The sequence below is a fragment of the Protomyctophum parallelum genome, assembly GCF_964188405.1.
Source record: "Protomyctophum parallelum genome assembly, chromosome: 17".
NCBI classification, from domain to species: domain Eukaryota; kingdom Metazoa; phylum Chordata; class Actinopteri; order Myctophiformes; family Myctophidae; genus Protomyctophum; species Protomyctophum parallelum.
Window position 1 is genome coordinate 10,487,384 of NC_139719.1, and position 23,404 is coordinate 10,510,787.

General features: G+C 41.8%; 1 protein-coding gene across 1 annotated transcript in view; it reads right to left on the reverse strand.

Moving 5' to 3' along the window:
* The window catches only part of LOC310874594 (chymotrypsin-like protease CTRL-1), a gene marked incomplete at both ends in the record, with an annotated part of 28,089 nt that extends 5,279 nt beyond the window's left edge, over positions 1 to 22,810 (reverse strand). Inside the window, 5 exons of the mRNA XM_083787453.1 lie at positions 16,510 to 16,716; positions 17,747 to 17,808; positions 18,074 to 18,351; positions 21,407 to 21,563; positions 22,795 to 22,810. Of these exons, the coding sequence (XP_083643579.1) occupies positions 16,510 to 16,716; positions 17,747 to 17,808; positions 18,074 to 18,351; positions 21,407 to 21,563; positions 22,795 to 22,810 (720 nt within the window). The remainder of the gene's footprint in view (positions 1 to 16,509; positions 16,717 to 17,746; positions 17,809 to 18,073; positions 18,352 to 21,406; positions 21,564 to 22,794) is intronic.
* Positions 22,811 to 23,404: the final 594 nt, after the last annotated feature.

Below are 23,404 nucleotides of genomic sequence, written 5' to 3' on the forward strand. Positions count from 1 at the left end.
AAATTACGTCATATGGCAGCCAAGTCTGTTTGTTTCTAGAGCATCCTATTGGCAAAAATGCTGCACTGAATTATTTGTTTTGTAAAAAAAAATATTTTTGGATAGTGGCAGGAAACATGCAGGGAGAGAGACAGAGGATGATACGCAGCAAAGGTCTTTGAGCTCGAGAATCAGGGAGTGGGAGTGGTGAAAGAGACATTGTGCAAACAAATGGAAAAATGGAAACAAGTATTTTGTTCCTGCAGCAGTTAGACTTTTTAATGAATGCTGTTGTCGATAGCATTCTTTCTAATTATGTATCCATCATTTGTGTCCATTACATAATTATGCATATTGATGAGCGTGGCATCGTCATTGACTACACAGTTACTGCATACAGTTGCTTCCACATACAGTAGCACATTTGCACTTTTAGATATATATTTTTATATATAATAATTTGATGCACACTTTGGCTCTCATTGACCCTTTCATCGTTGTTGCAATGGCGCTATACTTCAATGCAGTGGTTCCCAAACTTTTGAATGTCAAGGACCCCCAAATTCACTAGCAGTGATTTTCAACCATGTTCACCCCCAGTTTGATATGCAGACCACGCACCCCCCATTTAATTACATTTCTATCTCTGAGTCCCCCCAATTTATATAAAATTGTAAAAATCAATGTACATTTTTGTACATTCTCAGAGTTACAGACCCATACCGTCCATTTTGTTCCAAACTATCATTTAGCTCCCTCAAGGACCCCTAAGGGTTATGATGTACCCTTGAACAATGCACCCACCCACCCACCCACCCACCCACACACACACACACACACACACACACACACACACACACACACACACACACACACACACACACACACACACACACACACACACACACACACACACACACACACACACACACACACAATGAATTCATCAGCAGTCTGGCTTCATATTTGAGGGGGGATACAAAAGGTGGGAGACATGGGAAGACATGAGGAAGTTTAAATATGCAGAGTCCACTTAATTCTGCTATGATATACTGAGGATGAAAGTGAATTGTAGACTACTTTTGCATGGCACTGTCATATACAACAAACAAAGTATAAAACAGGGCATAGACATATTAAATATGGATCTGCTGTGATATAATGCACATTAGCTGGATATATTGATATGATGTACATCGGCTGTGCTATTACTGTATGCTGTGATGTACAGTATAGATCTATTGTAATGACATACAGTATAGCTGGAAGCTGTGGCTTCATCGTTCATACTGTACATCAAGCTGTGCCAACTCAGGGGACAAAATGATGAAATTTACAGTATTTGGATTTGTAGCCCTGGGTACCAATGCCATGTAACATGAACACCATTGTGAAAGAGAGCCAATCGACCTGATGAATGAGTGGATGTCTGCAGGGTTGAATATTGTGCTGCTTCGGCAGTCCCTTATTCAAGGATAAATCTGCATAGATACAGTACAAATGCACTTCCCATTGCAGTCAGAACTGCAGCATCACTCCCAATCTTCCGCTGTAGTCTGAAAACCCACCTTTTCAGACTCCATCATGGCCCATAGCACTTACCCCACCCCCTTAGATAGCATTTCTGTAGACTTAGATAGCATTTGATACAGACTTATAGCATGTTATGTAGACAGCACTATAATTGCATTGTATGTAGTCATAGCACGTCATAGTACGTATAGCATAGTAGTATATATGTATAGTTTATATGTATAGCTTCATTATATAGATATTCCACTGTTACTTTCTTAGCTTACGCATGTTTCATGATAAATGTTTTTATGTGATGTATTCCCATGCTTTTTTGTTCTTGCTTAATGTAAGTCGCTCTGGATTAAGAGCGTCTGCTAAATGCCTAAATTGTAAATTGTAATTGTAAATTGTACAAACCAGACCTTGATTTAAGTGCTCAGAGTGACATGGGAACTCATTTCCCTTGTGTGACATGTGACTACGTGTCACAGTCCATGTCATTAGAAAGTGAATCACAGGGCTTGGCTTTGGAGGCGTTCTTCTTACATGTCTCCAGTGACAGTATATATGGGGGTGACTGAGCTGGTGTGCTGCGTCGTGAAGCCACCATGAAGCCACACTCCTAATCCCCTCACTAGAAGTGCCACAACACTGTGAACAGCATCATTCCACATGCTGGAAACTCGACCTGAGCTACAGTACATGGCATGCAGATGGTCCGCTTTGTGCAATTTCAAATGATGTGTCTGTCGTTGGCTTACTGCACATGTTTGGATGACTTGCCTCGATTAATCACAGTGTGTGTAGTACTTTCTGAAGTCTATTATTTAATTGAACTGAATGAGTTGGTGAGTGTCCAGCTCTGATAAAGCAGTCTGGCTAATTAACATCGGCATAGTCTCTAGATCAATCACATGCTTCCACTTAATTAAAGGGCTGAAGGAAGTCAGTGTGGCCCGGGGGGACAGGTACTGTCATTTACACACTGAATGCCACACGATGAACCTCCCATAGATAAAGAAAACCATCTCCCTCTCCCTCTCTCCCTCTCTCCCTCTCTCCCTCTCCCTCTCTCTCTCTCTCTCTCCAATTACAATTTAGGCATTTAGCAGACGCTCTTAATCCAGAGCGATTTACATTAAACAAGAACAAAACATCACATCACATTTGTTTGGGACGTGTGGAGCGTTGTCCCGGCGTTTTTAGTGAGGGTACTTCCAGCTTCCCTGCGTTGGCTGATCTGAGTGCGCGGGAGGGTTTGTAGGGTTTGATTATATTTGTAAGATATGGGGGAGCCATACCTTTGGTTGCTTTGAATGCCAGCATCAGAGTTTTGTATTCTGTGCGGGCAGAGACCGGGAGGCAGGAGCCAGTGGAGGGAGCGGAGAAGGGGGGAGACATGTGAGAATTTTGGCTGGTTGAAGACCAAGCGAGCTGTGCACATGCCGGTAGGCCAGTAAGGAGGGAGTTACAATAGTCAAGTTTTGACAAGACTGTTGTCTGGATTAGGAGCTGGGCTGACTCCTGGGTGAAGAACGGTCTAATTCGTCATATGTTATAGAGTGTGAACCTACAGGATCTAGTGACAGCTGTGATGTGTGTTTTGAACGAGAGCTGACTGTCCAGGACAACACCAAGGTTCCTAGCTGTTGGGACAGATGTTACCAGGGCGTTGTCTATGGAAATAGTTAGCTCCTGCATAGGGCAGGACTTAGCTGGGAAGAAGAGAAGCTCAGTCCTGTCTGTGTTCAGCTTGAGGTGGTTGGAGGACATCCACTGTGAGATGTCAGCCAGGCAAGTGATGCGCTCTTCCACCTGAGTGGCAGAGTGGGGGGGGGATAGAAACAGTTGTGTGTCATCGGCACAGCAGTGATAGGATATATTGTGAGCAGAGATGATAGTGCCAAGGGATTTAGTGTAGAGTGAGAAAAGGAGGGGACCAAGTACAGATCCCTGTGGGACCTCATTTTGGAGGGTTCAGGGGGATGATAGCAAACCTTTCCAAGAAACCTGGTAGGTCCGGTCGGTGAGGTAGGAGGAGAACCACTTTAGTTCTCTCTCTCCCTCTCCTCCATATCCCTCCTGTTATCTTTCATTTTGTCAACCTCTTTAACGCCTAATTTATATGATTTAATGTCTAAAAATCTCTCAATAATGAGGAGCATGTCATGACATTTACAAGGTCATGTAAATTCTCTCTCTCTCTCTCTCTCTCTCTCTCTCTCTCTCTCATCACATGAATTTCAACTCAAGCCATTTTAGTGTAGTTCCAGAAATAGCTCTCCAGTGCAGGGAATGCTACCTCTCTCCTTTCCACACCATGTTGTGTGTATAAGCAGAGAGACATTTTGATCGGTGCAGACAGGCCTATGATAGCATCACTGGGAAAGAGATAAGCTCATTGGCGTTTGGCCAGAGGCAGTAAACCCAGCAGCAAAACAGAAAATACACGGAGGCAGGAGGCAGCAAACAACAATTAATATCAGAGCGTGATCCAGCTGTTGTGTTGTGCAATTACTGGCAAGAGAGCAGCTCTCGTTCGAAAAGCATTCCCCCATGATTAATCTGTTCCTCTTGATGCAATAGCAGGCTTTGTTCAAAAATAACTCCTCAATGATTAATCTGTTCCTCTTGTTGCAAAGCTACAGGACTCCTAAAGAAATCCTCAATGATTCTCATCGTTGATTTTCTCCTCTGAAATGTTTATTTTGTGTCATTCTGACCTGAGATCAGATTCATACGAGGTTTCCGCACTGGACACACGCTGGTCTGATGAACCCATTCTGACCTGAGATCAGATTCTAGAAATGTCAGTCGCTCGTCGATTTTTCAAAAATAGCAGACCTACAAGCTCGTATCACGCCACTCGGTGGCGCGATATGAGCTTGTAGATCTGCTATTTTTCAATAGCTAAAGCATAACATGATGCCAACACACACATAATGGGTTAAGCAGGTCCAGCAGGAGTGTTTGATCAAATGTTTGACCGTTTGATTCTAATTATTGAAGTCACTTGAGGGTTGTTATGTTATTGTTATACTGCTACATTCTATTGCTGGGAACAGAGTGAACATCTTTTGCATAGTCGCTCCTGAACTGAGAGGATCATTCGTACAATGCATTGCATGAGCAGCCAGAGGCTGAGCATATAGCGTAGCTTTCCTAGGTATAATGTCAAAATCATTGTGTTTAGGCAGAGATGGTTAAGTTAGCTCTACTAATGGTTGTGTTTAATCATTGGGTTGGAGATGCATAAGTTCAAGTTTAAAGATCTGGGTGCTCGGGTGGCACAGTGGTAGAGCGCATGCCCACCACCACCAGGTGTTGTGGGTTCGCATCCGTTGTGGTGCAATCCGGCTTTGTCGAGCATCTACACACAAACACAATTGGTCCGTGTTCAGGGGAGGGAAGTCGGGAGCGGAGGCCCACATACTCCTACTGGGGCGGCACATGTCAGCAGGGAGTGTTGTAGGAAGGTTCTACATCCTCCCAGTCGGGGCTCAGTCCTCACTGGTAGGTGAGTCAGACGGACAACACAGAAATGTGTGTGCTGGGAGGACTTAAAGCGCAAATAACATGCATTTTAAAACTGCTTTTAATATTTAATAATCATATTGTCCCTCAAAGTTATTTCTAATGGTTTGAGCCTCAATCACCACTCTGATATAACCAGGCCTTGTCAATTCTTTCTGGACTTTGAAAGCAGTTTTAGCTGCAGTACCACACTGTCCTGAGGTGGAGAGGGTGCTGATATGCTTTTTATATTATTTAATATTTGAGTCATTATAATACTCATGCTAGATAAAACCAGGCTTGTTTCCATTCCATGCCAGCTTGGAAAATCAACAATGGTGGACATTGTAAACAAAGTGGAAATGCAAATTTGCAACTGAAGACTGAAGAAATGGAGGAATTATACAAAGTAGGGTGACATTGATGACATCACGATGAGACCAAAATCAGTCGAGCTGTTTCTGAGAGCAATTTCCATTAAAACACCCATATGACATGAAGGCCTGATTGTTCAAAATGGGTTATTTGTGGGGATAGAAAACACACATGGGAGCGCCAAAAACACAAAATAAATTGAAAAAGTAGAATTTTATGTTATAGGTCCTTTAATTGGGGAGACAAAAAGGGGTAAAAAGTCGTAGGAATCTGGGTTCCAGGCGTCATGACAATATCCTTTGTCTTTATCAAAGCAGCGGTACAGTATGGACAGCACCAACCTCAATTGAACTTTACTTCTGACAAATCTGTCATCAATATCTGTATTTTCCACACAATCTAAACTAAAGGATCTTTTCTTTAGGGCTCAGATTGAGGTAAAGGACAATGTTTAGAGCTTAATAAAACTTTAATCCGACCTCGCAAGTACTAGAAAACCAATGTGTACATTGACACAGAGTGAAGCTATCAGTCATCACTTCCGGTTCAGTGAACGAGTTCATGACTGATGAAGAGTGTCATTTTCTGCATGAGTGTAGTGGAGCCACCTGTTGGTGGCATATAAACGGTTCAGTTGCATTGTCCCTGCAGGCTCTTGCTAGCAGCAGCCTACGTATAGGTTAATAGTAGGGTGATTTCATAAGCTTGCCTTCAAAGGTCACATCACCCAGACATTGATTTAGATGTGACTTCCTCTCTATAACTAGTTAGTTAGTTATGCAGTAAACTTGTGTCCTATAGTCACACAGGAAGTTAGAGGCATATAAGGCACAGAGGGTGCTGTTTTTCTATATGTTTTGACAATGGGTACTCAGATTGGAGGCATGTAGACACTTTAAAGAGGGGTCATACCTATGTTCCCTCAGCCCTATGTTCCCTCAGCCCCGAGGTGCGCTGCGGGTCGGGAGAGGGTTGCGGTTAGGTTTAGGTGTCTGCCCCGGGGGAGGTTAGGGTTAGGGTGAGGGAGGAGGTAGGTTGTCGTAGGCTGAGGGAACATAGAGCTGAGGGAACATAGGTACGGTCCCTTTAAAGACGGACACTCTTCACAGCTACAGTATGTTGAATAATTGAATAGCTTTTCAAATATGTTCAGGTGCATAGTAAATAATATGCATTGCAGTGCTAGTAGTGACAACTCAAAATTAGACTATTAACACATTACATGGACATACGATACGACCTTCAGATGAACATATTGTACTTCTTCAAAGGCTACATGCTTATGGAGCTGCCTCAGACATCCTGCTGGATGCAGAAGAATTTTATCCAGCCTGATGTAAAACAGCAAATCAAATAGATACCAGGCTTTTTCTTGCAGTGCTCTGCTACTGGTAGTGAATGTTTTCAGCCAGCACCGTCAAGTATGTAGGGCCCAGGGGACCATAACAAACAGAGTTATATTTTTATAATAAATTAAATCACCTCAAAGTGTTATATTCACCAAAGGCACTGTAAACTTGGTTTTGATCTATCGGTTTCAATCCCTAAAGTCCATGTGCGCTGCAAGGGTATTGAAAGACTGGTGTGCAATATCATTGATACGACTATAGAATTGGACTGTGGTTAAAGTAGTGGTACAGAACACAGAATAAATGGACAGTCTACTTGTGTTGTAATTGCGACAAAAGGTCGCAGTTAACTATGAAACCTTGCATCATGTTTCTAGGAACTAGAAACTAGAAACTGGAACGTTTCCGGTTCAATCCCTGGCTCCTTGTGTCACAATAAGGGCCTTTCTTGGCCCCATCCCTCTCCCACTGTTTATATTGTGTTTAGTTTCCAAGATGGCCGCAACACCAGGAGGGGGTGTGGTGGAGGTGAGCGGGCGGGGTCTACATATGCCCTTACTGGGCTGCGTTCAAGACACTTGCCTTGTGTCTGACACCTGACTTGTGTCTGAACACAGCTTTGATGGATGTGTTCTGCCCCAATCCCCCCATCAAACAAAATGTTTGGGCTTCCATTGGAAATGCATTGGAGCAGCCATTAAACACAGACACAAGACAGACCAAGACAGGTGTCTTGAATGTGTGAAAGCAGCTCAGTAAGGGCATATGTCAACCCCACCCGCTCACCTACGCCCCACGCCCTCCTGGTGCTGCGGCCATCTTGGAAACTAAACACAATATAAACAATTGGAGAGGGCTGGGGCACTTATTAAGTGTCCTTGAGCAATAAATGATTCGTTTCTGACCTATCGGTCGGTTTCCCCGGGAGGTTGGTTGGTCCATTTGGACCATTTACAGTTTATATGTTGGTAAAAACAAATGCATCAGACTTGAGCTTCCCTTTTCTCTCAGAGGATTTGCAAGTGTTAGTGTTTGTCCAAACTGGTGCTGACACAGCATGCTGTTTGTGAAAGCTTCAAGGCTGCTGTCAGTCACTCCTTTCTGCTTGTCTGAAGATCTCCCTGGTGGGACCTCGGGCTAGACATTAGAACCCCTCTAACTGATCAAAGGTCACTGCTTGGCATGACCGTGACATTGACCCGAGGCGTGTGAGTCTCTGTTGAAGTCTAAGCCCTTTAGACGCGGCCCAGAAAGACTCATTCATGGCTTCACCCCGGGCACTCGATGACTGACACAGCACTATGCACTTTCTGTTTACCTTGGATCATGGGCGGAGCTTGAGGGGGTTCAAAAAAAAAAAAGAAAAAAAAAAAGGGTTTTTTTTTTTTTTTTTTAACTTAACTTCTGACTGTAGTTTGTAATCATCTCTCTTATCATGATATGATGACTCGCTGTATGGCTGTAGTGCATGTGTGTATGTGTGTGAGCTTCTGTACTACCTAAATAACTCATTTTTAGGGGTTAGGGCATTGTAAAAACGCTAAAATAATAAAATAAAGGTAAAAAAAATCGGGTGTCGTTGGCCAAGCAGTCGCACCCCCCGGCGTCAAGTTCAAGCTCCGCCTATGCCTTGGATGCTTGAAATGGAACTTCAGAATTGCAATTAAACCAAAACAAAATCTCTGAGGAAAGCTCCTCAGTGACAACAGAGGCAGGCTATATCTTTTCCAAGTCGTTTGCCGCTTTGTTCAATACAATATTAATTTTAGGAAGTGCCTGAAAATCTCTATGGCATAACATTACACTTTTATGATACTTTTTTATTTTACACAAAACATAACAGATGTGCTCTACAACAATAACAGCTTTTCTAATGAAACTATTGTCAGCATGCGACACAGATGCGACAGATTAGGCTTAATAAGTCATTGGTGTAGTAATCCATTCTCACTGTAAAATGATAGTGCTCATTTAAATGGCTGGGAAAGAGATAAATTCATTTTTCAAAATCCATTTACATTGAGGCGGAAGGAGACAGACTTTTCACTTCCGGTTCATGTATCGGTTGCCTATATGCAACCTAACCTACTAGAACCATTCATTTGTGATCTTTAGCATAAAAACTGAAAACACAGTTCTGATGCCTGGAGTCGTCAATGATGGTTAATGTGTTAAGCGATGTCTGCACTAATTGTACATCTGTTCATGATTTTTTTGCACTTTGACTTTGTAGGGCAGAATAGAACAACCTTCGTCCACCTTGGTACCTTAATGTAGACTCATAACAATGAAAGTCATCAGAGTTTAGACTGTGGATGCAATTATCCTCATTTGCCTAAAGGTTACAGACAGTCATCATCAGCACATGGAGGTGAACTGGATCCATGATTTTGTTTGATATTCTCAGCGAAAAGCGGCAACTAAATATTGCCATGATGTCTAGTGTTGAGAATAAATCTTGTGTCTCCATATTTAAATTTCTTGTGTCGTAAAAAATTAATAAAAATACAAGTGAGCTTGTGGATTTGACTATAGTGTCACAATTTGGCCTAGTGGTTATATGCCTGTCTGTTGAGTTTTGATACATTTGATACGACACATGTTCTTTTTTTTTCCAGTCCTAACACTTTGGACATTTCCATCCGTTGCTAATGTTGAGTCCATTTTACATGCTTGGGTCTAAGATAGGATTTGGACAATATAGTCGGCTCTGATTGGAGTGGAACACAACAGTAGAAAATATGATAATCACCACATGATGAGTTCATGCATCATGGAGTTGATTTCATTTGCATCACATAATGACCAAGAAATGTTACACTGCACACAGACACAGACAGACAGACAGACAGACAGACAGACAGACAGACAGACGTTAACACGTTTATTCTTCCATCCATAGATAAATACCTCATTTACCCTCAGTTTTAAAATGGTGGTGAGATCAATGGTGGTGTGTGTGTGTGTGTGTGTGTGTGTGTGTGTGTGTGTGTGTGTGTGTGTGTGTGTGTGTGTGTGAGTGTGTGAGTGTGTGAAGCACAGCCCTCCCAGAGACAGTCGATGAGAAGGGGTGTCTGCCTGAACCAAACTCAGGAGAGGACAGCCTCCTTCACGTCTCATTGACTTTGTTTTCTCTGGCTAATGCATCTTCTCCGCTTGTTGACCCCCCTGAACCCCCCAGGCCCCCATCCCCTCCAAATACCCATTCATCCTGTGCCAAATGAAATCAGTCATCACGGGCCCTATAGTCCTGTTCACACCTCTCCATTTCAGGTACAATGTTTCACCTGAAACATTCCATTGAGGCATGTTTCAAGTGCTGTACAGTTACTGTATAACACCACATGGTATTGTATATGACTCTATGAATCTATGTCAGGGGTGTCAAACTGGTGATCCGCGGGCCGTCTTATGCGGCCCGCCTGCCTCAAGCAAAAAAAGAAAAAAAACATTTTTTTCTTTTCTTTTTTGAATAGCTAAAATATAGGCTAATAAGTAATGCTGCATGCTATATCGAACATGTACCTTCATCAGAGTGGAGAATATAAGTATAAATCAAGTTGAGCAAAGCCACTCTTCTCTGCCCCTAACAGACACAGTTAACGATCGCTTGTTAAGTGCCTGCCAGACAGACAATCAGATGAAATGAAGGCAGGTGTAGAGTAGAGTGTAGTATAGTGAACTGAACATGTTCTCTTTATATCGAGTACTTCATACCAGCCCCTTATGAAACTACTTCTCCCCAAATGACTGTCACCACGTTGGGACTCTCCACAACTGCAGCACTGCACTATACTCTCCAACGTCCCGTCATGGAAATATTTCAGCACAGACAGCCCAAATCCTCGCATGTATGCGCTCATGCAATTAAACACTGTTTAACTTGCAATATTGTTTTTAATTGCGTGATTTTATCTCCTACTAATTTCATATGACACAAAGACACATCGTTGATGTATTCCTTTACTTTTTTATTTTTTACATGTAGCCCATATACATACCTATACAGTTTTATATAAACTAATAAAATTTAGGAGTGAATAAATATATGTTTAGATGCCTGTGACAGCCTCTCAGCTTGTCAAACAATGCTTCTCCGCTGTTCTGCGACAGAAAAACTGGTGAGGACAAAGCGTACGACAGCTCCCGACCAGACGTGACTTTTTGTCCTACTCAAGTTCAATTTCAAGCTTTGGTGGAAATGGTAAATGCCGAAATTTTCGGCGTACGCACGGTTGATAAATTAGGGCCTCAGAACATAGATGATCTACCTGTACAAGCTCACAATGAATCACAATGCAACAGGATGATCTGTCAATCCCGCTCTGTCAGTGTTACAGGAATTCAGGCTCTCTGTGTTTACATTCCAAAGACAGAAGCTAGTTTCCAGTAAGGAAGTTAATTATATAATAACCATTGCAACAGGGCTGCCAAGTATTAACACCTTTGCACGCCACATGCCACACTTGCAATTCCACATGCTCATTTTCCCCTCTCACTTCTTCATAATTGACATACCTTGCTACTCGGGGCCTGCCCTACTTGCATCGAGGGCAGGCATGCTTTCAAATCCCACGCAAACTATAGTCAGATGCCTGGAATCCTATGCTATATGGAGCCTATAATGTTAGAGGTGATTCATTTTAATGCCTTTTCAATCAATCAATGAATGCCTCTTCATCGTCTTGGGTCATGCTTCTGCAGCTACTATTGGAATGCATCAAATGATACGCATATCTCTCTATCTATCTATCTATCTCTCTATCTCTCTCTCTCTCTCTCTCTCTCTCCCTCTCCCTGTACAAACTCACAAGTCACAATGCAACATGATGAGCTGTAAATCATGGTTCCTGTCAGTCACTGTTACAGGAATCCTCTGTCGGTTCACATTCCAAACACAGCAGAGAGTTTCCAGTAAGGACGTTTTCTTTTATAGTAAACATGTTGTGTTTCCATGGAACTTAAGCCAGGCATTAAGACCTGAGGCAAATTCTACAAATGCCTTCTGAACCGGTGCTTATCAAACCATTTCATGCCAAGGACCCCCAACATTTTATTTATTTGGACGCAGATCCCCCATCTGAAAATGCCTTGTGCAAGGGACCCGAGAAGATCTGTGTCAAAAATTTCAAAAAACATTTTTGCGATTTTTCAAACATGTTAAGAAACAGAAGCAACTAGAACTGCACTCTGTCGAGTGCATACTTGCTTGTTGCACACTAGTAAGCCATAAATGGCCAACTAGTGCGCAAGCAGAGCGTGCAAGTACTTTCGACCACTATAAACTGTCAAATCTCAGTATCTCTGTGAAGGAACGTTTGAAATGTTGAATTATTAGGTTTGCTTAGAAATATACAGATGATCTTTACTGGGATAGCTTTATGACTTACTTTTTTGACACTACTTTTTGATAATGCTGAATGAAACAATGGTAATTGTTTTTATACACTTCAGAAACATAATGTTGTAATGAATACGTAAGTGACGACTTTGGATGGTGACGTATATGTCAATCAGTGCCTCCCAAGACTAAAACATATCGTCATTACATCACCATCGAAAACCAATTACACTCTGGCATTGGGTCCTTTAATCCACCTATCTCAAAGAATTAGTGCACCCTTCAACCCTCAACTCGCTCCTCAAACACAAACCGCCTCAAACCCATCAAGACAAACCTGCGCACCATGAGAGCACCACAGTCTGTTGACTCATTTAAGGAGGGAGGGCAGAATCCATTTGTACCGGCCGGCCCATCGTCCGGTGCGATAGGTCGGCCGGTCCGTGGGTGGGTCGGCCGGCCTGATTTTTTATTTTTTTTGTACCGAAATGGTAACTCTGTCATTTCTCTACCGTTTTGGACGGGGGTGGGCTCATTTGAATCGTGTGGCCCCCCCTGGGGGCGTCTTTGGGGGTCTCAAGGTTCGGGGACCCCCAAATGGTAACTCTGTCATTCCTCTGCGTTTTGGACGGGGGTGGGCTCATTTGAATCGTGTCGCCCCCCTGGGGGCGTCTTTGGGGGTCTCAAGATTTGGGGACCCTCAAGGACCTCCAGGGACCCCCAAATGGTAACTCTGTCATTCCTCTACCGTTTTGGACGGGGGTGGGCTCATTTGAATCGTGTCGCCCCCCTGGGGGCGTCTTTGGGGTCTCAAGGTTTGGGGACCCCCAGGAACCCCCAAATGGTAAGTATCAATTCTCAACCGTTTTGGACAGGGCGACCTATCACCGGACCGGCCGACCTATCCACGGACCGGCCGACTTATCCACGGACCGGCCGACCTATCCACGGACCGGCCGACATATCAAACGACCGGCCGACCCACCCACGGACCGGCCGACCCACCGACGGGCCGGCAGGTACAAATGGATTCTGCCCTTGCTGGATTTAAGAGGACTTAAGACTTTCCTTTTTAAGGAAGGATTCTGGTTGGATTCTCGGTTCCCACCGAGTTAGCGGAACATCATGGTATATAGTAGTAAATGCAATGGGCTGAATGTCAGTCTCATGGCCTTGTACTGACAGGGGCCATACAAAATATAATGGTTTTAGACATTTAATTTAATTTAATGGTAGTCTGGGTCCGGGAATTCCGGATTCTCATTGTAATGTGAACAGGATGAAACTGATCAGGCATCAGGTTATTGGTTTTATTTATTACAATGTAAGTTCTTTATTACAGTGTCGATATTGATATTAAATCACAAACAAGACTTCAACATGAGCTACCAAACATATATTTTGTAGCGGTTTCGAGTGAAAATCAACCTATAATCACCAGTAGGTTACTTATCAAGACGATCTTATCGACAAGACGACCTACTGAACATGCTGCTGGGAGCCTACTGAGAATGACAACCTACGTCATACCTAAACATAACCGCAAGCATGGAGCAGCACAGTAACTTCTGTGTTTCTTAATCGCAGCCAGTAGGCTCCCAGACTACATGCAGTAGGTTGATAAGATCGTCTGGTGAAGCGGGTGTATTTTGAGGTGATTAAGACATTATGGGCTGTATTTTGCGTGTCTTAAGTACCAGGTCTTATTACTTAACTTAAGACCTGGAGGCGTGATCAATGCCATTTGGCTATTCTGATTGGCCAAAGAGCATTGACCACGCCTCCAGCTCTTAAGTTAAGTAATAAGACCTGGTACATAAGACACGCAAAATACAGCCCTATGACTTATTCAATCCCAGTGATTATACCATTCTTTGTAAATCATTACCACAACTTCAAGAGAACCCTCACACAACAGCAACAACACAATGTTTTGACGCTACAGTGTCACATGAGAAAGGGCATAGGGCATTACTTTGTGTTGAGTTGAATGTTTTCTTTTTTGTAATTGCCCTTGGCCACCTGCCAATCTACAAGTTGTAAAAGTTGCAATGGGCTACTCACATTTATGCAGCCACAGCAAAAATAAATACCCTTTATTTTGAGCTGCTCAGCCAAAAAGGATCAAACTTTAACCTAGCCTTAAGTTGTGTGTCTGTGTTTGGCCACAGCCAATTCTGTGTTTTCCCCCAAGCGATACTTGGACCAGTCTAATCTTTTCACATTAATACATATATTATTTGCAACATTATATTTTAAAACAATTAAATATTGTTCCATTGTTAAAACTACAAGATGTAACATTTCTCAGTTATATTTTGTACCTTTCTGTTATTAGTCACTATGGACATTTCGTGGTTATTTGTGATCAGGTCTTTCCAACAGATTATAATCACTCTGCAAGTCAACTAAATTCAAGTTCATCTTTATTATCCCTCATTGGCCAGAAATCACACATACAGTAGAAGAAGCATTTAAAGCAAAAAATACACATGGGTGACAAATACATAATTAAACAGACAAGGGAAAGAAATGTGCAGAAATTGCAAGTGTAAATATTGTATGTCTCCTCAGCTGCTAATTATAAAACCTGATAGCATCAGAAATGAATAAATTGTGTTTTATAATTATAATGCTATAATCGCCTGCTCCCTCAGTTGCTGTCTTGGATTTTACTGGGATTTTAGGTTCATGCCGGTCTTGTCTGTGTTCTATGGGACAGCCAACATGTGTATATACCATGGCTATGCTCGTATGCTGAGGGAGAAAAGAGGACTTTGCTGTATACTGTAGGTGTCATGCTGTTTGGTATAATAAAATAATATATAATATATATGCTGGTTTGGTATAATAATATAGAAAGGAATAAAGGAAATAAATTGTAATAACGGGTGGATTTATTCTCCTAAGGAGGGCGTGACAATGATTTTGTAGGAGTCACTCTTTTTATTTCACACTACCAATATATAAAGCAACTCAGATAGGACTAGAAAAAGTGCCCTTCCGGGCACAGGTCTCCACCAGGTTATCCACAGATCCGTGCAGTTAGAGGTAAAAACAGTTTTTGGCCAGTTATAGCGCCACCTTGAGGCTGAGTTGAAATTGTTCATGTGGCATTTCGTCCTCGGCCTAGTGGGAATGTGGGTGCACAATTTCACGGAAATCACGCGATGTGTTCATGATTTGCAGCATTTTGTTTGAAACTGAGCACTCCTGTGAACTTTGGAAGCCAATCTTAACCAATCAGGATGGAGTCTGATAAATCTGAAAGACCCGTTTCGTTGAATGGCTCTAGAGAGACTGTGTACCAATTTGCGTGATGTTTGGACGAAATCTGTAGGTGTACTGTGCAAAAACTTGTTTTGCACAAAGCGGCCTCCTGGTGGCGCTATAACAGGCCGTTCTGGAAAGTTTGGGGCAGAGGTTCATGGTTGGCATCCAGGGAGTGTGTGTGCAAAATATGGCATCGAAAAACTTGTTTTGCACAAAGCGGCTTCCTGGTGGCGCTATAACAGGCCGTTCTGGAAAGTTTGGGGCAGAGGTTCATGGTTGGCATCCAGGGAGTGTGTGTGCAAAATATGGCATCGAAAAACTTGTTTTGCACAAAGCGGCCTCCTGGTGGCGCTATAACAGGCCGTTCTGGAAAGTTTGGGGCAGAGGTTCATGGTTGGCATCCAGGGAGTGTGTGTGCAAAATATGGCATCGACCGGGTTAACGGTGGCCGAGATTAGCTGTTCACGGACACACACACACACGGACACACACACACACGCGCGGACGGACGGAGTGCAAAACATACTCTCCCCACATGCCTTCGGCCTGGTGGAGACAAAAAGGGAGATGGAGTGCCTATGGTGTTTGACCATGTCTCTAATGGTGTAACCTCAAAAGTACACTGTAGAACAACATAGATGATTATTCGATTTTGGAAAGATTGGGCACAATTATTCCACAAATAGTAGAATAGTTTTCCCCATTTTATTTCTTTTTTTATTCAAACTTTGGAAGGTAATCATAGCAATAGCATGCTAACTTTCTAGGAAGAGAGAGGCTGTATTTTCCATTAGAATCCCAACCGATGATTTGGGTTTCTGAAATATCCACAGCCCCCTCTGAGACACAGAGTGAGTAGACGGAAATGGTGCCACCTTGTAATGAGCATTCGTGAGGACATAATAGGCCTATAACATATCTTCACATACATTAAGATGAGGTTCAGAATGGCTGAAGTGCTCTTTTCGGTAAACAATTGTTCCCATGTCACCATGCCAGGTATTAATATTCAAGAGATCTCAATCCAAAACCTAGCTTACATCCCCTCCATACTCAGGATAAATCAACAATCAGTCCCTTATGATGCTAGATTCTCAGAACAGTTCACAGACTGTAAAAAGAGAGTACAAGGGGTAAAATGGATAGAAGGATCATGGCAAATACATTGGATCTTCCGCTGATCGCATTGCTGGAGTTGTAAACAAATCCTGGCTGGTTGGTGGTGATCTGTTTTTCGATCCAGCTCTGGTAGCGGGACACTCTGGTAAACACCCCGGGTCTGACTGTGCAAAAAGAGTCACCCCAGCTCACAACTCCAGCCTGGATCCAACGTTTACCCTGTTCGACCACCAATGGGCCTCCTGAATCTCCCTGCCAGAGAGAGACAACATGGATGTTTGCCATCACTAAATATTCCAATACGAATCATGTATTTACTATATCTTACTGGTGTGTTAACCCATTCTAGGTGGGAACCCCTTTGGGGTTCTTGTTGCTATGTACAGTACTATATTAGCAGCATAACATTTTTGTAATTTTTTTATTTATATTTGAAAAAAATCTTGAAAAAACTTCAGATTTAGAAGGCGTTTTTAGAATCGGCCTAAGTCCAAATGTATTTTAGCTTTTTGATTGTGCCTGTGTTCTCGTTTGAATTTAAATTATAGGACATCATCATAATGTGTGTCAATAAAGCAAACATAGTTACTGATGAATAATAACACGATAGGTAACTATTCTTATGATGATTCCCTTTCAGTCCCATTGTCCAAAGCTTTTTAAAAGCCCCAGCATCAGTAATGACTTCAATGACATGGTCAAAGATTAGTCCGTAACCAGATTTGCAATCCAACAGGGAGTTTAGCAAAGGTGTCTTCAGGTTAACACTGTTCTTTCATAAACTACTACCTACTGTATGAACATGATTATAAGGAATACCAAACGACTCGGCCCTTTACCAACTCCCCCTTGGGCGATGGGCGTACAGCCGGCGGAACTGTGCAGCCTGGTATTCCTAAAGTAACCTAAGTAAATGATGCGGTTTATTATTAAACGGTTAAATGCCTAAATCTAACCCTATTCCTAAACTTAACCCCAGTAAAACTATATGCCTAACCCTAAAGTTATTTCTAACCTTATTCTCAGTAAAACAAAATGAAGAATATTAGAACCGTCTGGTCGGCGTGAGGTCGGCGGAAAACATCGAGGGGCGAGATGGTTTAGGGGCGACCGTACCTGATACAGTTAAGTCTTCACCACCATCACTTCAGTTATAGCCATATCAGCACAAACTGAACAAATCACTCTCAAATTGTGTCTGGTCGGTCAACTATACCTAACTGGATCAAACCTGAAAACGTGTCTTATAGGGTGAACATTATACTGTATTTAAAATACTTACTGAACAGGAGCCCTTTCCTTTTTGACCAGCACAGATCATGTTGTCAGTGACTTCTTGATCTCCTACATACGCGTAGTCAGCATTACACTGTTTATTGGACACAAAGGGCACATCCACCTCCTGCAGGCTCTGTGGATGGGGACCTGGAAAATATATATTTTTTCTGAATAAAGGTTGTACAGTTTGGGGGGGAAAGGAAGGGGGTTATTAAGAGAACAGTTTACACAAGTAACCGTAGATGGAGTAGTAGTATAGATGAATGAAAACAGAAAAGGTCTGCCACAGAATGTCAGCCATACACATTTCATATTATTTATGAAGTCTCACCTGGGACTAACCGGTCACCCCAGCCGGTAACCCAGGAGGTGTTGCCAGCACTAAAATAACTTCCGGTTGCTGCCAGACAGACAGGTCTAACGTAATCAGTAAATCGAACAGAGGAGGAGAGTTTTAACAAAGCAATGTCGTTGTCAATACTATTACTGTTAGGCCTATAGTTAGGGTGTATGATGATCTGGGACACAGATCTGGACACCTCATTGGGATTGGAAACCTGCAGATTCAATTGTCCAAGGTACACTGTGACATCACTAGGCTTGATGTTTCTAGGGGGAGAGAGAGAGAGAGAATTACTAAATCGGGACTAGGAGAAAACACTGCTTTTTATGGGGTTTTCTTTTAAATAAAATGCTTTTAATGTTGTCAGGTGGAAATGTGCATGGCCTATTTGAGGAGTAGTGTAATGACGCACTACTCCTGCAGACTTTGGGAGCCATTAGCCAACCAGGATGGAATCATGAACAATATGACAGATCCGTCTTGATCACATGACTAATAGTTAGATATTAGATTATTGTAATCGGTATGTGATGGTTTCAATAAATATATAATTGGGGTGACCTGGTGAGTGGTAGGCTCTGATGTAGTGGTAGGGCCTGATGTACAAACTGTTGGAAAGTGGCATTGGGGGGAAAACCTATGACATCATAAAATCAATGTACACTAACAACAAATGCGCAGTTAAAATAGGCGAAAAGCACACAGACTTTTTCCCCCAAAATCGAGGAGTTAGACAGGGATGCAGCCTGAGTCCAACACTCTTCAACATATATATCAACGAATTAGCAAAAACGTTCTACAGCTCCAGGCATCCCCTTGGCAAACACAGAAATCAAATGCTTACTTTACGCAGATGACCTGCTGCTGCTGTCCCCAACCAAGGAAGGACAAGGACTACAGCAGCAACTTGATCTCCTACACAAATTCTCCCAGACATGGACCCTGACAGTGAACCTAACTAAGACTAAAATCATGATATTTCAAAAAAGGCCCAGCCGCCAAAACCACCAATTATTCCTAAATACAATCCCACTAGAACAAACAAAAAACTATACCTACCTTGGCCTAAACATCAGCAGCACAGGGAACTACAACCAAGCTGTAAAGGACTTGAGAGACAAGGCAAGAAGGGCATTCTATGCCATCAAAAGAAACATAAAAATAGACATCCCAATTAAAACCTGGCTTAAAATACTGGACTCTGTGATAGAACCAATTTCCCTCTATGGTTGCGAGATCTGGGGACCATTAGCAAACCATGATCTTGAAAAATGGGATAAACACCAAACCGAGACCCTACACACAGAACTCTGCAAATCCATTCTCCGTACCCAGCGAAAAACACCAAATAATGCATGCAGGTGTAACCCTAATTACGAACTAGTAATAGGAGTAGGAGTGATCAACAGTGTGTTTGTCTATACCTGGACTAGCATCAGAAGCACTCTAGGTTTTTAAGAGCCAGTGCAATGCACATCAATAATGACACAGACAACAATGAACTGAATTCGTTATGTGTCCAATTATTATTGCCAAATATGCACATAGGAATATTATTACAACAACTGCAGTATATGAAAAATAATAAACAAAAAGAAAAGCCGGCAAAATATGAAACCCTATAGTTCCCAAAGTTTTGGTTGGTTTGTTCGTTTGGGCCCTTTAATCTGTATTGACAGTGTTCTGATTGGTCGTACCACACGATCAGTGAGGGAGGGGAAAACACCATCGGCATCCAGACTCGGATCTCTAGCTCGCCACCCAGTATGCACTGGGAATCTGGGAATCGTTGCTGTTGGAGACTATGGAGTCTCGCATGCACTTGGGTCCATCAGTGAATGGGAAGGGATGCGTTGTCCTCTTCTCCACGTGACACTCCAGGGGATGGGAATATGAATCACCCAATCTATAAAAACCTGACCGCTGATCAATGAATGATCTGGCTCAGACTGCAATCACCTGGCTGGTCGGTGATTGGCAACATTCGGTCAATACTGCTCAAGCGGATTGCAAAGGATTCTCTCTCTGTGTTTGTGTACTACAGCATAGGAAGAACCACCATGTGTTTCATTGAACAGGAAAAGGAAGTTTTCCTGATTAAGTACTGACAGGAAGTAGCATCACTGGTAGGCTGGACATAAACTCACTGATTGGCCAACTAGGGTGGCAGTCACAGAGCCAGGTAATTTTAACCTTTTGCTGAAATATGCTAGACACCCTGGTTTGTATGTTTTTAAATCAACTGAAAATTAACTTATTTATTCATCCATCCCATTAATTATTTTAAATACAGGCTGCTGATTTAAATACAGGCTGCTGATTTCAAGCCTGGGTTACACAGGGCAGAATTAGGACGATTCCCACTCATAATCAAAATAAAAAAGAGAGCACTTAAGTTCTACAACCACCTAAAAGAAAGTGACCTAGATGCACTCCATAACAAGGCACTCACACACAGTGAAACTCTAGAGAGATGCCCCCTCAGCCATCTGGCCCTGGAACTCCGAGCACAAACACAAACAGAGCCACGAGATAGAAAACCCATTGGACTAAACCAAATTATAAAACAGCAAAAGGAAAACTATCTGACACATTGGAAAGAAGCAACACAAAAGCAGAGTAAACTAGAATGCTATCTGGCCCTAAACAGAGAATACACAGTGGCAGAATACCTGAGCACCGTGACCGACCCAAAACAAAGACAAATCTTAACTAGGTACAGACTCAGTGAGCACAGTCTCGCAATCGAGAAAGGCCGTCATAGGCAGACCTGTATCCCGAGAGAAGACAGACTATGCACCCACTGCACACAAAATGAAGTGGAAACCGAGCTACACTTCCTAACCATCTGTCCATTGTACCAAGACATCAGAGACACATACTTCCCACAGATTACAACCACACACAGAGGTTTTGAAAACATGACCAATGACAAAAAACTCCCATATCTGCTGGGCGAAGTACAACAATGTGCAAACACAGCAGCAAGATTTGTGAGTTGCTGTGATAGGAGAAGGATATCAAAAGGAACACAACCACCCTAAAGACTAATCATTGTGTATATTCCTGCACTATACCTGCATTGAGTGACCTTGGTACATCTATTGAAGATTCTGACCTTCAAATGTACATCATTTTTGTTTTGATTGTATTGCTGTATTGTTGTATTGTTCTTTCTGCTTTGGCAATGTAAACGTATGTTTTCTCATGCCAATAAAGCCCTTTGAATTGAATTGAATTGAATTGGTAGGCTTTCGTGTATACCTTTTCCTATCTAACATTATAAGCAGGGTTAAGGTAAAGAAGTAATGAGCAGCGCACCTCCAGCAATGAGCAGCACTCAGGATCCACTTGTTAGTAATGAGGCTTCCTCCACAGCGCGTCCTGGAGGACATCACATTGGCCATCCAGGGCCATGATCCTGCAGCTGCATCAGAACCGCCTGCGATCCTCGTGTTGTGTGGAGCCACGCCGCACACTAAGTGTGTAACGACACAGATTGTGTAAAACAGGTAAAATCATGCAAGGTTTTCACATCATCCACAGTTCTTATCTCGTGACTTCGATCTATTAAATTTTTTCTCATTTTCTATGCACAATTTTCTATGCTACTGTATGTTGTCTTTCTGTACACCCTATATAAGCTCGTGGCTGTGCTCGGTGAAACGCTGAAAATAGCTAAATATGTGTGATTTTTTTTTTTGAGACTGTGGATTAATAACTATTAATCAGTGGAAAATTGTGCAGGGAAAGGAAAAAACTGATCTGTTCAGAAGGATCTATTTGCTGGAAAAGCAAAGGATGGAACTGGAGTGTTTCAAAGTATACAAAAATAACAAAATAAAATACCTTGATGAGTGATTAGATAATGATAAAAGGCATGACAGGATTTAAAGGAATGTCGTGTTACAACTAAGTTTCATGCAAGGACTAAATGAACGCCCTACTTTACAAGTAAGACGCGCAAACGCGGGAAGCGAACGCAGCTCGTAAATGGCAATAACAATTAGAATAAATTACATACTTTTTTAAGGTTTTCTTTTTAAACTTCACTTTTGTGTTTTTTGAAGATTTTATTTTTAAGTTAAGTTTTTTGAAATTTAAGTGGTTTTAAAGTTTTTTTTTGAAGTTAAGTTTTTTTGTGTTTTTTTAAGTTTTTAAGATTTTATTTTGAAGTTAAGTTTTTTGAAGTTAAGTGTTTTTAAAGTTTTTTTGAAGTTAAGTTTTTTCTTTTTCATTTTAAGTTAAGTTTTTTTTTAAAGTTAAGTTTTTTTTAAGTTAAGTTGTGTGTGTGACAGACATTCAGCCCTTGCTGTCATAGTTAGTGCTCACTGCATTCGCAATCATACAAGAGTGTCGCACACAAGTAGTGAATATAGCAGATCTACTCGCCTAGATTTTAGATTGGCTATTTTCACAATTTAAAATGTAATAACAAAAATCACACCCGTGTTAAGTGTGGGGCGCTCTTATTATCATACTGTACATCTTCATGATGTATATGATGATATTGTCTGGGAATTTGAGATGACTACTGTATTTGCTCATCTACTGTTCATACAGGTATGACGTAAATTCTCCATTCAATGGCATTTAATGTCTGTGTTAGGACAAGAATCTACACTATTGATATGCATTCTTGACAATAAAAACATCAATCAATATTGCAGTGTTTATTTTACACAGGGTGAATGAATGAATGAACTCACCATCCAACTGTGCCATGCCACCTGAGAAGTTGAAAGAATTACTGTTAGTATGGTGACCTGAAAGTTGTTCTTACATAGGACCTGCATGCACAATGAGACTGGTATGTGTTTTATCAACCTCGCACATTGCTTTTAGTCACAATTAATATTTCAATATGTTTATATGATTCATGTAGTTAGATGGGTTAATATTAATATTTGTTTCATTCTACTATCAATACAATAGCTATACATAAGCTGTTCTGTTCAGACCTAAGACTTCCCTTGTTACATTAGCTGTAATTTGTTACATTATTTGCATTTTAACTTACTTGTATATCCTTAAGAGAGCTTTAACATATTTAGAATAGCATTTGGAATATTGTTTTGTTACACTTACCACCAACCACTAAAGCTAACATCAGCACAACACAAACATCCAGTCTTGACTCCATGATGTCACCTGTCCCAAGTAACTGTGTAATCACAAGAGCATTCATTTATAAGGAGGAGTCGTCTGTCAGGTGGAGGCGGGACACTGACCTTGATGAATCTGTCCGCCTCTAAACGGCATTTAAGGATGCTGTTAAATCTCTATCAAAAGAAAGACTTGGTTTTTCAAATTTTTAAC